Consider the following 15,333-nt stretch of genomic DNA (forward strand, 5'->3'; position numbering starts at 1 on the left):
ATGGGGGGAGCCTTTAGCATATAAAAAGTATGTCCCAGAAACAAGGGGGGGGGCAATTGGAGAAGGTTGTGGTCCGAGTTTTAAAGACAGTTTACAACTTACGAATGAGGTGGTGGAAGGCGATGGGAAAGAGACAAACAATGGGGTAAGACTCTAGAGACCAGAGAGGGAGAAGAAACATCAGCATGCGGTAGACTGGACATTGCAGGAGGTGGCCAGAGAAATCTCTCAAGAGGTGGTAGGACAAGGACACCAGGAGGTGGGAGGTGGAAGACTGCAGGAGGTGGCAAGAGAAAGAGATTAAGCTATGGTACAACAAAGACACCAGGAGGAAGCAGAATGGGCAAGTGAGGTGTACATAGCTAGTGCTGTAAGTAAGAAGAGGGCACACTTTTTCTAAGGGAAGAGGAAGAAGTGAGGCCGCGATCAGACGGGGTTAAACCCACAGTGGCAGAAGGAATAAGCATGTGGGCATGTCACGTGCCATCAGGGAGGATCAGGACAAGAGGAGTAGTAAAGCTGTGTAAATACAATATGTTGGACTATGAGACAAGGGAGCTGATATTGCTCACTTAAACTCCTCTGTGGAAACTGGGGCAAGCCATTCTAGTTGGCTCTGTGTGCAAGTGTAAGAAAAACTCCAGCTGTATGTACAGCCCATAACAGAAACGTAACAATGTCCATTGACTCTTTAGGAAGGATCAGATGCAGTCATATCACATCACTGACAGGCGAAAGGTCAGGGGACTTTGAATTGAAGGATTAATCAAATAGACTCTGAGGGACAGGGTGGGGCCCTGATGAGCCCTGAAATCTTGGTAACTTAAGAAGAAACCCTTGAGTTAGTTAACCTGCTGAGAAAGACTGACCTGAAGATTGTTCTGACACTTTGAGTTTTTACCCCAAAATTGAGTTTTATTTTTGTTAAATAAAATCCATGTCCACCTACTATCATGATCAGACAGCAATATGACACCACTTAATCATCTTTATTGCTTTGAAATCCATTCACAACATATTGAATCTATGAACGATTCTAAGCTTAAAAAGCAAAAGTTGATCACCGTTATCACTGTTTCTCAAGCATAGCTTTCCTTCTATGTCACATCACACTTCAATTTCTGTTGTGTGAAAGGTGTTTTGTATAGTCCACATAGTCTTTGGGATGAGTGCACCACCCATGTTATTTATTTATTTGTTTGTTTATTTATTTTTGCATTTGTATAGCGCACAAAAACCCTGGGGCATCGAGGCGATGTTACAGGTACCAGTTACATTTTGTTGTGAATAGATTACTGATATTGAATTCATAGGTACAGATAAATCCCACCATAGTACATCTCCTAATAGCTTAAAGGCATTGCTTGGTGTTCAGGGGTAGGAAACAAGGGAATCTAAATAGCTATGTTTTGAGTGTCTTACGGAATACCCAGTAGGACTCTTCTGCTCTCAGGAAAGTGAGGTAGGGAGTTCCAGTGTTTTGCCGCAATGGATCGGAAGTTGGAGCATCTAACTTTAGCTCTTTTGACTTTGGGTTGGATTAGTCTGTGCAAGTAACGGGTTCTGGTCGGTCTAGAGGAGGGGGCCTTCAAGATTTTTTGATTGAGGTAAGGTGGGGCAGAATTGGCGATGCATTTGTGGATAATTGATAAGGTCTTGAACATGATTCTCTCTTGGATGGGTAACCAGTGAGCGGCCCTACGGGCGGCAGAGATATGGTGTGTTTTAGGGATGTTTAAAGCATTATTTTGGATTTTCTGTAGTTCCTGCAAATTGTGCGCTGAGCTTCCAGCGAAATGAATGTTGCAGTAGTCTTGTCTGGCACCTACCACAGCTTGTGCAATCGTTAGGTAGCTGTTAGTAGAGAGAAAGGGTCTGGCAGCATTTATGAGTTTGGTGGTGTATGCTGCTGATGAGGCGATGGCATTCACCTGACGGGTCAGTGAGAGTGAAGTGTCAAGGTAAACCCCCAATGTGTTTATTGCAGGGGAGACCGCGATTTGTGTGCCATCAATTTTGAAAGCCGTGTATTGGATTCAAATTTTATTAGGACTGTGGAAGGTCCGACAAGAAGGTTCTCGGTTTTCTGGTCGGGACAGAGTTGGTGGGTTGCCATCAAAGCTTGGATGGTGGCGTGCACAGTATTCAATGTTTTAGAGTCGTTGGAATAGTTTCCCGATAGAGGAAGGAGAATTTCTGTGTTGTTTGCATAATTTGTTTATGGTATGCCGTGAGAGTCCAAGAGGTCAAAGAGACATTTGGTGAAAATAGTGTACAGCATGGGAGAGATGCAGGAGCCTTGTGGGACTTGACACGTCATCGGGGCTGGCTGTGCACTTGAATTTTCTGAAAAGACTCTCATTCTTCCTTCTAGGAAGGAAGCAATCCAAGTTGTAGCTCTGTGTGAGAAAAAGGCTGAGGTTGTCAGGTGATGGCACAAGATTGTGTGGTCTAGCAGATCGAAGGCAGCAGAGAGGTCTAGGAGGAGCAGCAGAGCTAGTTTCCCTTCATCTCTGATTTCATCAATTTGTTTTTTTAGATCCAGGAGCACTGTCTCTGTACCATGTCCCGGTCGGAAGACAGATTGATGGACTCCTAGGATGAGGTTAGTTTCCAAGTGTCGTCTGATTTCGATGTAGACTGATCTGTCCAGGATTTTTAGCAGGAAGGGGACAGTGGTAATTGGCCGGTAGTTGTTAGGGAGTGCGGGGTCAAGCGTAGGTTTTTTTTAGGAGCGGAAGAACCCAAGCCTCCATGAGGCAAGGTGGAACAGTGCCAGCTTTAAAGGAGGCATTGATGAAAACTGTGGGGAAAGGGATGAGGGATTCTGTGCAGTATTTGATTAGTGAGGCAGGGCAGATATCACCTTTACATTTTGATGGTTTGAGGCACTTTAGGATGTGAGAGGTTTCTTTTTCAGTAATTTCATGGAATTAAGAGCGCGGTGCTAGGGTCCAAGGATATTTGGAGGTTGGTGTTAACAGTGGTTGGAGTCGAGGATTTCATGGAGAACCGTTGGCTATTTATTTGTGTAAGGTATTGATTTTTTGTGACATGGCATTTTGGATGCTGGAGCACCACTCTTTGTCTTTGAAGAGGGTGGACTGTGGGGTAGTGGGAGTTTCTAGTTCTTTTATTATGGTGAAGGGTTCCCTGGTGTCAGATTTTGCATTGGCAATTCTATTGTCCTAGGGAACTACAGGCCCATCACTACAGTCCCTTTCCTTTAAAAACTCCTGACAAAGCAGCCTATCTGCAGGTCCAAAACTTCTTTCAAGCCAATCGCCTTCTTGGTCTACGTCAGTCAGGCTTCCGTCCCAGCCATAGGATACAAACTGCACTTCTAGACCTCAAAAATCAAATTGAGGATCTCGGAGATGCAGGCAAATCAGGATGTTATCTACAGCTTTTGATCTTGTTGATAACAATACCCTCTGCCACCTCCTTTCGTCCACTGCCAACTTCTCCTCCAATGCCACAGCCTGGGTCGCTTCCTTCCTCTAGGGCAGAGTGATGAAAGTCTTCACAGACCAAGCATGCGCCAACCTAGATCTGATCAAATGCATTGTCCCGCAGGGTTCCTGCATTTCACCCACCCTTTACAACCTCTTCATGAGGCCCTTATTCAACTTCCTGGACCAGTCAGGAATATCATATACTAACTATGCGGATGACACCCAGGTGCTTATCCCCCGGCGACTATGATTCTGACAGGGAAAAACTCAACTCCATCTACTCCAAAATTCAAACCTGTATGGCAGAAAATTGGCTTCGTCTCAACAGCCAAAAAACTGAACTGCTACTTATTGGGTCCCCAGCAACACTAAAGAAACTCGACGAAAAGTACAACTCTTTTACCATTGACAATACTCCAATCCCTGTGTCACAGGCTGCGAAAACCTTTGGGTTCTTTTTACATTCCAATCTTACCATGAGCAGACAAGTCAACGCGATTTCATCTGCTGCGGCATACCATTCAAAACTGCTCAATGCAGCCAGACCCTTCTTGTCTAAACAGAACTGCCTCAACAAAGCAACGGACTATAATCGGGTCCGGTTGGACTATTGCAACTCTCTCCTAGTAGGCACCTCAGCAAAAAACATCAGAAAACTCCAGACCATACAGAACAATGCCCTCCAGGCTGCTACCTGCATCTCGAAAAGGAAACATATCACTACTACTAGGAGATTAGTCCACTGGCTCCCCATCAAGTAACATATCACTTTCAAAACCCTCGCCATCACTCACAAATGTTTCAACAACACTGCACCCCTGTACCTTTCTCAGAGATTTGCTAAACCCTTATCTGACAGACCTACAAGAGCGCCATACACCAACCTGGTTATCGTTCCTAAAACCGTGAGGACTCGCGTAGGAGGTTCTAGGTTCCCTTTCATCGCTGCCTCTCAATGGAACTCCCTACCACCGCACATAAGGAGCACTGAATCTCACACAGCCTTCAGGAAAGCCATCAAAACGTTTTTTGTATAAAGGGGCCACCTAGATTTGTTGGTGCCTCCCTTCAGTATTTAACTCTTCACCCATGCACTGTAACCTTGATGTTATTCTTTGATTTATACAATGTTCCATATTCCTGTTTCCTGTTCATTATGCCTACATTCTGCTCTCTGTGACCCATGAGCAATCCTGCATACTGTGTAACTAAGACACAAGCTTGCAACAGCGCCTCAATGCCCTTGGGCTGTAGTGTGCATTACAAATACAAAAAAAAGAAATGTGTTGAAGGTGGTGGCTTTGATGATGATTTCTTTGTAGTGTTTGGCTGCCTTCTTAAACTCGTTCGAATAGGTTGTTTTTCAGGCTGTTTCAGCAGCCCATTTTATGGAGCAGAGTTCCAGGAGGTCTAGGGCGAATCAGGAGTTGATGTGTCCTACAGGTGTAACTTTTTTGGGGGCTAAAGGGGCAATGATATCTATTGATGTGTACTGTGATTTAGAGTTTTGATGTAGAGGTCAGCTAGGTCAGTTGGGTCTTGTGAGCTAAGGTTCTTGGGTTTGAGGGCATCAATGTGCGGTAGAAGGTGGCTCTTGGTGGGTTTTCATGAGCTGCGGGCCCAGGTGTTGGGGAGCGGGATGGTAGTGGGTTTGATGTTAGAGCAGGGTAGTATGTTGAACGATACTGTGATGGTCAGTCCAGGCTAAGGGCATATTAGATCTAATATTGACCGGGCAGTTCAGATGGGCGATCCAGTCCAGGGAGTGCCCCCTATCATGGGTGGGGGCGTTTGGACAGGGGCTTAATGTTGTTGCTGATCAGGTGGAGAAGGTCTCCTTCGAATGATAGTGAGGTCTGGGGGGCGGTAGATTAGGTGTATGGTGATAGTGATCGTGGGTGAGGTGGATTGTTTTGCTGATAGGATGTCGCAGTTTTCCATGACAGATTCAAATGGTCTCATGCAAAGGTGGTCTTTGGCTATGATGGCTACTCCTCGGCCTCTTGCATAGGATCTGTCGTTTCTGAGTATGTTGTTACCAGCCAGGAATGCCAGGGCAAGGGCAGGGCCTGAGGTGCCATGTTTCGGCGACCATTAATGCGTCATGGCTGTGAGCTATAAGAAGGTCATGGATGTCTAGTGCGTGTGCTGGTAGGGAGCAGGTGTTCACCAAGGCCAGGTTGAGATGGGTCAGGGCAGGTTTGGTTGTGGTGTGGTTGTCTGCTGTATTGGGACAAGGCAGGTAGATGCATTTGTTCTTGGGTTGCCCAGGGCAGGTCCCTGTATCACGTTGATTGACAGCACTATATGAGGTTGGGCGGGTAATGGCATTCACAGTAACACCATCCCCAGTATCACATAGATTTGCAGCAGTATTTGCATCAGGGCAATCCTGCATACTGTGTAACTAAGACACTAGCTTGCAACAGCGCCTCGATGCTCTTGGGCTGTAGTGTGCTTTACAAATACAAAAAAAAGACATTTGTTGAAGGTGGTGGCTTTGGCATTGATGATGATTTCTTTGTAGTGTTTGGCTGCCTTTTTAAACTCGTTCGAATAGGTTGTTTTTCAGGCTGTTTCAGCAGCCCATTTTATGGAGCAGAGTTCCAGGAGGTCTGGGGCGAATCAGGAAGTTGATGTCTCCTACCGGTGTAACTTTTTGGGGGGCTAAACGGGTAATGATATCAATTGATGTGTACTGTGATTAGAGTTTTGATGTAGAGGTCAGCTAGGTCAGATGGGTCTTGTGGGCTAAGGTTCTTGGGTTTGAGGGCATCAATGTGCGGTAGGAGGCGGTTCTTGGTGAGTTTTCATGAGCTGCGGGCCCAGGTGTTGGGGAGCGGGATGGTAGTGGGTTTGATGTGAGAGCAGGGTAGTATGTTGAACAATACTGTGATGGTCAGTCCAGGGTATGGGCATATTAGATCTAATAGTGATCGGGCAGTTCAGATGGGCGATCCAGTCCAGGCAGCGCCCCTTGTCATGGGTAGGAGCGTTGATGCATTGGCTAAAACCAAGTGACTTGAGGGAGCTAGTGATGTCGCATTGATTTTCAACAGTATTTGGGTGAGAGCCTGTTATGGCATTTCTAATAAAACAATCCCCAGTGTCACATTGATTTTCAGCAGTATTTGGGTCAGAGCCTGTTATGGCATGTCTAGTAAAGCAGTTCCCAGTATCACATTGATTTGCAGCAGTGTTTGGATCAGGGCTTGTTATGGTATATCTAATAAAACAATCCCTGTGGCTTTAAAGCCCTCAGTGGCTTTAAAAAATGAGTAGCTTGTAACAACGTGGGATATTGCTTTTAGAATCTGAGTGACATAATCACAGTTATTGGGGTGTGCTATTGATTACTCAAAAGGTTTTCGCGAAGTGTGAATAGTCTTCCTGTATTTACTCCTGAAGCACCGATGGAAAGATACGTGTGCTGGATAAATCGCATTACAGGTAAGTAATTGTTTGTATTGATTATGCTGGTGAGGCACTGCTTCAATCTATGGGCCTCATTACGAGTCCGGTGGTAACCGAGGCGGTAAAACCGCCTGGTTACCGCCAGACTCGTATTACAATTCCGCCTCCGTGATTCCCGGAATTTACCGGGGCATTACAACCCCGGTTTCCCGGGAATCACGGAGGCGGAATGGTGTTAATCCCCATTCCCATTGAGTCCTTTTGGACTCAATGGGAATGGGGATCATGGAAACACCGGCAGCATCTCGTAATGCTGCCGGTGTTTCCTCGGCCGCCTGCAGGCGAGCGGTGTTAAACCCGCCAGGTCAAACCTGGCGGGAGCATCACCTCTCGCCTGCAGGAGTCGGGATCAGGCGGTCCGGAAACAACGGTGGCGGCGGGTTTACCTCGACTGTTATTTCCGAACCGCCTGATTTGTAATGAGGCCCTATGTGTGATCTGCGCGTTTCAGGTTCAAACCCCAGCAAGGTCAACTCGGCCGCTAATCCTTTCTGTGGTTCTTAAATGAGTACCAACTCCGTTTGTAATAATGATTTTATATACATAACGCAACATATAAAAATGCTCCCTTTAGAGCGTTTATATAAATAACGTATCAAAAACATTTAACACATGCTGTTAAATAGTGTGTACAGTTTTAGCTATCACTTAAGTACCTTCTGGTTTTCAGTTTTATTTGCAATTTAAAGGATTATAAGTGGGCTTTCCTCACAGGAATCTCATAATTACTTATTTTCTCTCCTTCTCTTTGGATGTTGCACAGAAGTAGCCGCCCAAAAGTAACATGTACAGATTGACTTTGCTTGTGCCATTGTTATATTTCCAATTCATAGAAAGATTGGACATGGTTGTTCCATCGTGTTTTGTTTTTTAAATTCCAGATGCATGTGCCTTTTCGAAAAAATGTGTTTTGACTCCAACAGATCGCCATTTTTACTTTCCTGTTTCCTAATTCAATGCATCGTTTCTCAACCCCAACCGTGGCACTGTGGTCTAGCCACAATAATAATCAAAAAGACAGTTTTAAGGTTTTGCTCATCCTCCAAAAAAGATCACAAAAAGCAAAAAAAGTATTTGTCATAGTTAACTCTTTACAACTTGCACACACCTACTTTAATTTTAAGATAGCTGAGAATATTGTGTAATTAACCATAGTTATTCTGCTTTTTGTATTCATAAAAATATGACACTCGTTCTCTTTCAGATTGAATGATGGAATCATGGCTCTCATTCTTGTAAGAGATGCATCACGTGCAGAGTTTGTGAAGCACTTAAAGCGCTATACCAATGCACACAATCAGGTATTCACAATCAAATATTACTGTAGAATAGACTCTGCAAGGGTGGCTCATTTTAGTTTTCCAAACTGGATGGACTCAATGTGGGGTACTAGATTCGAAGCAGCACGCTCTGCGCTCAGATTGTGTGTTTTTGAATCCTTCATTTCAGTGCGTCTCTAGAGTAACTGGTTATTCGTCAAATTTACTGGGTCCCCTTTTTAAACTGTTTTTGCCTAATTTTGTGAACATATTATGCAGAATAGTTGTGCGTTTGCCTAATTTTGTAAACATATGCGTTGTATGAATGTGTGCCTTAGTAATGTGTGATCTCTTGCACTGCTAGAATTGTAAATAAGTTTCAATGTGCACCATCTTTCCATGGCAGATCTATGCCTCTATAGATAGCATGGCTCTCCCAGGCCTGTATTCATGCATACTGTTGCTTCATCCAACGAAGTAAAGTGAAAGGTTTTTCTTTTTTTCTATGAGATGAGTAGTAGAGTGGGATGCCTTTCATCAAGGGTTTCTATTGACAGATGGCCCGGCCCATTAGCATGCCCCAGAACACTTATACATTTGATTGAACCCCTATAAATGTAATGCCCCCCAAAAATGTTTATATACATTTTACATAAACTCGAGCCCACTGTAGTATATATAACTTTAGACATAGATGTATCTGAACACCAATTAATGTAATGCCCCCAAAACATTTAATATTAATTTGATAAGAACCCTAATATATTGATAACCCAACACATGTTATATGAATTTAATATAAATTTTGATAAGAACCCAAATTAATTTGATATAAAAATACAACTTTGAGAGTGACCCTATCAGTTTAATAATGAACTATAAAATAAAAAATGCACATTCAATACATACAATTGCTATCATCTGCCACATTTCACAGTAATATTTAGCTATTTGGTCACCGGCCACCACATTTAGGATGTTCATTATAGGTAAGTCCAGCCTTTAACAGCACTTGGCACTTCTCCTTGGGTTTACTTTTTGTTTATTTTTTATCAGAAACGTGTGCTGCAGTTTCAGACTCTTTTGCCCCGAGTCTAACCAGGGCTTTGAAATTAACTTAAATTAAACACTCTAGAATCCCATTATATAGCGCTTCCACTTTCTTATTGATTGCATGTATTGTTTCCAAAAAAATGACAAAGTTCGATGTTTTCTATTTCACCTCAAAATTTATTTTTGTATTCACAGTTTTAGTTGACTTTTTCTTTCTTCAATTGAAATTTCTTCATTCAATGTATTTGTTTATTTATTGCGTGTTCCAATTGAATATTGGTTTATAGTTTTGGTTACTTGTCTCCACAAATTTGAAATTTTGATCTATATCATGTATTCTTTGATGTACTCCTCTTATTAAATTTGCTTGTTTCCCTTATTACAAATTTATTTTCGTACTTCTTGTTGTGCATGAATTTACTTTTTTGCTCCCCAACACGCGTTTCCCCGTCTTTCCATATGACGGTTCATCAGGCGGTGCAAATTCTTTTGTATTTTTTTTTGTAATGATCAAATATTGCTGCCTTGTGTTTCTTGGTATTCAAAGGTACTTAGATTTCCTCTTGATTAAACATAAACATCTCCATTATGTCTTTTTCTTACTGAGTATCTTATTCTCTTAATGTCTTTGTCCACGTGGTACGATTGCCGTAGGATGTTACACATATTTACTCATACTAGAACAGCGCACAACTATATTTAAGTATTTCAGAACAGGCCAATACTCTGTATAGTGATACATAACTTTTATAACTGTTGTGTGTGTGTGTATATATAAATGATAGCTTTTAATAAATGCATGTGTCTAATGGTTTTTAGACTATAAAACGATGAATTACCGTGGTATCTGATATCGATCAACAATGGCAGTCTGATCTTATCGATATGAGCCAGTTCCAGAGAGACAATGATGGCTTTAAATATATTCTAGCCGTCATCGATGTCCTATCAAAATAGGCCTATGTCGAATCTTTAAAAGACAATACTGGACCCAGTGTAGCAGCTGCTTTTAAATGCATATTTAACAGAGGGCGAGTAAACCTGCTAACTACAGACAGATGCCGATAAGGAGTTTCTAAATGGACCGCTCCATATCCTTCTAAAACAACACGGGGGGCACCATTTCATAACACATTCCAAAGTGTAATTCTCCGTTGTAGAACATTTTATGCAAAGGTATAAAAAAACACATCTGGCATTTCTTCACTGCTAAAAACACCCATAGATATGTGGATGTTTAACATGCATTTATAAATGTGTACAACAACACGCATCATGGATCTACTAAAACTACCCCTGTAGCTGTAACACCCAAGAATTCCCTGGAGGTCTGGAAAAACATGTATGCTAAAAGACTTTTTGAAAAGGGGGCAGAAACTCCCCTTAAAAGGATGATCATGTGCAGATCTTGGAACTCAAGGCTGTTTTTTACAAAGGGGTATGATGAAAACTGCAGCAACAAGATCGTTAACATAGATAGAGAGGCTCTCCGTGAAGGTCTTCATATATACAGACTAATAGATTACTTAGGGGAAGCTGTTCAAGATGTTTCTTTATAGGGAAGAGATCCAGAAAGTCAGCAAAGACCAACAGAGAGTTTATAGAATAGAAAAAGTTATAACTAGTAAAGGACCAGGGTCTAGGGAACAATATCTAGTGAAATGACTGGAGTGGCCTGTGAAATTCAACAGTTGGGTTGATGGCCGCTCTCTAAAGGCCATGGATGTATAGCGGGAAAGTCATGGAGCCTATACATTGCTTGGTGCGCCCCCTCCCTTGTGTTCCCTACCTTCGCTGACCTTAATGGTCCCTCGTAATCTCGATTGCGTTGCCTCCTCGCCTCCTCCTTCCTTGCTCCTGCTTGTGCTGCGTGTCCCCAGACTTGTATTTGTATTTTATTGAATTTATATTGCACTTTAATCCAAAGTGCTTTACATGGGAACAAGAAGAAATACAACAAGCATAAAATGGTAATTGAATCACAACTCGAAAACAGTATAAGGAACAATTTACGTTATTGCTGAGGTAAGGAGGGAGTGGAGAGGGACAAAGGAGTGAGAGGGAATCGGAGGTATGAGTGGAGGTGTAAGCAGAAGTAAGAAGGGAGGCGAGAGGGGGTGAGGAAGAAGAGAGGGAAGAATAAGACTAGATAAGAGCAGGAGGTAGGGTAGAAAGGAGTAGAGAGGAAGGAGAGGTTATAGAGGTAAAGGAGTAAGAGGTGAGGCATGGGCGGTGGGAGAAGTAGGAGAGGAAGTGAGAGGTGCTGGGGGAATGGAAAAGATAAGATTTTAGAGAAGAGCAAAAGGAAGGGTAGGAGGGAGAAGAGCGGATGTAGATGGGGAGTCGGTTCCAGTGGAACGGAGCAAGGAGTTGGAAAGAGCGGAAGCGGGAAGGGGCGCAAGGAGGTGGAGGAGGACAGTGTAGGAAAAGATCAGCAGAGCGAAGAGAGCAAGAAGGGGAGTAGAGATTAAGAAGGGAGGAAAGGTAGGGGGGCAAGACCATGGAGAGGAACTTGAATTTAAGCTGGGAGTGAAAAGAAAGCCAGCCTAGAGAGGTGAGAGAAGAGGAGATGGAGTCAAAAGGTGAGTGAAGGAAGAGGGAGTGGATGGCGGAGTGGTAGACAGATTTTTGTGGGGAGAGGTGAGAGGAGGGGAGTCCGAAGAAAAGGGAGGAACAGTAGAAAAGTCTGGAGAAGAGGAGGGAGGTAATTAAGAGTTTAGTAGCATGAAAGGTTAGGAGGGGTCGAATTTTACAAATGTTGTAAAGATGAAAGCTACAAACAAAGAGGGGGGTCCTGCCTATACAATTGCTATTCCTTTGCACTTCATTCAAATGCAGTTATTACTTCTTGTAAGGCTGTATACCAGTATATCATTTACTGGCATAAACTACCTAACTGTGTACAAAAAATGCAGTGAAAAGCTCAGTAAAGTTGGTGCTCAGTTTATTACTGATAACTGACCCACTTTTTTAGAAACATATTCATGTTGAAAACATATGAGAAAAAGCACAACTTGAAGTTCACAAAGTGCAGTACATATTATCTCCTGAGTTGAGACATTTTACCCATAATGCATAGGGTAAAACTGATAAACATCAGACATTTACTTCATACTAATCCTCATAATAATACTCGACATAGGCATTGCTTCATGCCTTTGCAGCTTATCTCATAATTTGAGAAACACAAATGTCAATGTAGTCAGAAAAAGTGTTCATTACTTTCACATGTGAACATGGAGTTTCAAAACAAAACCAAATACATTACTTCATGTGGATTTGACATACAGAAGCTCCATATGTAGGGAGGTGTTCTAGTGCCTTCCTTAGGTGGAAATCTATTCAATGTGTTCCATCTAGGTGGTATGACCTTCAAGAGGTCTATTTTTTTACTAAAAGTCAATTTTCAGCCAGGCTAGAGGGTGACCTTGTAAAAAGTCGACATCTGGACATTGAATCAAACCCCGAAAGGGGGCCAAAGGGCACTAGCAAGGTTGCGCTGAGGTTCATGGACATTTCGGCATATGGTGTAGGAAAGCCTTCTTCTGGAGCCAAGGCACTTATTACCATGCAAAAAGCAGAGGGGACCATGAGATACTGAAGCATAAAATAAAATTATTGTGTTGACTTACTTATTAGAGTATCACAACAATATGTACACAGACTAAAACAATAAGTTAAAGACTAAGTTGCTGAAAAGCACAGTTCCATACTGGTACTGACCTTTATGGTAATGGCAACAGATTTAGTTGCTATTTTGGCTTGTTGATTTGGAATGGGAGAATGGGGGCCCATATTAGACGAAATGCTGCAGTTAAATCATCACCCAGCGATCGAATAGTGGCACTAAAATATGTAAAAAAGAAATAATATTGCATAATCAAAGTTGTGAACCCATGGATTACAATGGATGCAGGGCACTGGATGTAACAGTATGGTTAAAAGACAATGGTAATGTACCTCAGTGTCCTAAAATGAAGTAGGTCTTGAAGAAAGGTGAGCTCTTCTTAATCCCCAATGGTGGATTTGTAGCACACAGGTGGAGTCGTGCTGGTTGGGAATCTAAGAGAGGGAGATCGGAAAAGAAGGAGAAAGCACTCGCTGTCAGGACTATTTTAAAGATCTACTGCAGGGGTGTTTGGGCCTCTGGTGGGAGGCTGGGGGACAGAAAATGAAGAGCTTACTGCCACGAGAAGCGGGGTCCCAAGAAATATGTCCACGTTAGTTCGGCATATTGCTGCTCCATCGGGATACGGCTGCAGTGTGTTTCTCGATGGAGCTGTATAGATATGTGGATGAGTGCATGCGTCGGGAACGGGATTCTACTCACGTGCGCATGTGCGGGTGGAGAGACACTGAAAGAACAGTGGGTGTTTCTAATGTACTATTGGAAATGGACCAATCGCATGTAAATCTAAGCGGGTGCCGATGAGTCCTGTATTGTACAAGTCATCAGGTATGCACACGGAGGAAAAAACGTATCTGGTCATGTAAAGGAATTCGAATCAGTACACGAACAGAGGGAAGCCCGCACTGAGTGTAAAGATCGGGTTTTCTTCATACGTAACCGTGGAGGAATATGACCACTATAAAGAGCGGCCCTGCCATGGATAGTCGCTACGGAGATGTCTGTCATTAATGTGCATCAAATGTTACATGGGAGGCGCTGTGGGTGACAACTCTGGGGTGGCCTGTTAAAGCAATAGGCAGGGAACTGGAGTGGCGTGTAGCGGCCATACTGAAGTGGCTGAGTGACCAGTGTGTAGCTGAATGTGTACCTGTAAGGTACCAGTATGCTTGCAAAGTGTGTGCCAGAGTGTCATAGGGGAGGTGTCCAGGTTGTCTAGGTTAGGACACAAGGAGTATAGTGCATAGTGCATGACATCTGATGCAAAGGCTTCATGTAATGTCATGCAACAGGTGTTATGCAAAATACTGTATTAAAGTCAGTGACCTGAATGCTATTTCATGTAAGTGAGCCTAATGGTTCTGCCTCATTTAGTCCCAATGTAGTGGATTTTAGCTTAAACATCCACCAGGCTTCTTTATAGTTGAGTGAATTGGCTGGATTATTTATTTGTGGTACTTTGTCCACTACCCACCAGAGGAGGTTGTCGGGGCCATTGTGGGATTCTACAAAGTGTGGGACCAACGGTGCAGACATATTCTTGCACCGTATTCTGGATCTATGTTTGCTTATCCTTTTGTGCACTGGCCTGGAGGTTTGACCCACATATCTCAGGCCACATGGGCATTCAATTGCATAGATCACATTTGATGTTTTACAATTTGAAAAGTGGCGCAACTGCCAATCCTTGTTTCCTATGGGGAAAGAGGTTATTTTGCGGGTAAATTTACATGCCGTGCAGCTCCCGCATGGATGGTGCCCTACTATCTCTCTAAGGTTCCATAGGGTGGATCTTGTGCTGGTTTTGCTAATTCTGGCATGGGTTAATATATCCTTCAGGTTCTTAGATCTCTTTAGAGCCATTCTCGGTAGTTGTTCCCCTGATAGGCTAAATTGGATGAGTGGCCAGAATTTCTTTATGGCACCTTTCAATTTGGTTGTGTTGGGATCAAATGTTGTCACACAAGTGATGCTGTCTTCTCCAGAGTGGTCTTTCTCTTTGATGGTAAGAAGGGATTCCTTGGGGGTGTATCTTGCTCTTTTCTGAGTCTTGTGCAGAAGGCTGCCGATAAGGGAGGAGCCATTGTAGTTCAGAACAAAGAACAATACAAAGAAATAGTCATGACCCTCCTGAATGATGAAAAAAATTATAAAAAAACTTAAAAAAGACCCTTCAGATGTCATCAAAAGCAAAATTCAGGGGATCACGCAGTTTGCAGCATAAAGAAACTGGATTTCTGATAAAGAGGAAGTGTTCCTCAATACATTGGAAGGCAGGACTCTGGCCTTCTATGCACTACCCAAGCTGCACAAAAACAAGACATCCCCTCCAGCAAGAACCATTGTCTCGGGCTGTGGTTCCATTTTAAAACCCATCTGCAACTTCATTGACTTTTTTCTGAAACCTCTCAGCCAGGAAACCCCCACTTACCTCAGAGACCCCATGGCCACAATCCTGAAGTTT

The 15,333-nt window shown here is 43.1% G+C and overlaps 1 protein-coding gene across 4 annotated transcripts in view; it reads left to right on the forward strand.

Moving 5' to 3' along the window:
* Positions 1-15,333, forward strand: part of CERKL (CERK like autophagy regulator) — a 1,041,140-nt gene that overhangs the window by 905,916 nt on the left and 119,891 nt on the right. For all 4 annotated transcript variants that reach the window (XM_069616081.1, XM_069616083.1, XM_069616080.1 and 1 more), the window contains one exon: positions 8,134-8,230. In XM_069616081.1, coding sequence (XP_069472182.1) covers positions 8,134-8,230 — 97 coding nt within the window. The remainder of the gene's footprint in view (positions 1-8,133; positions 8,231-15,333) is intronic.

This window comes from Ambystoma mexicanum, chromosome 9, assembly GCF_040938575.1.
Source record: "Ambystoma mexicanum isolate Mex_15411 chromosome 9, UKY_AmexF1_1, whole genome shotgun sequence".
Taxonomy (NCBI): domain Eukaryota; kingdom Metazoa; phylum Chordata; class Amphibia; order Caudata; family Ambystomatidae; genus Ambystoma; species Ambystoma mexicanum.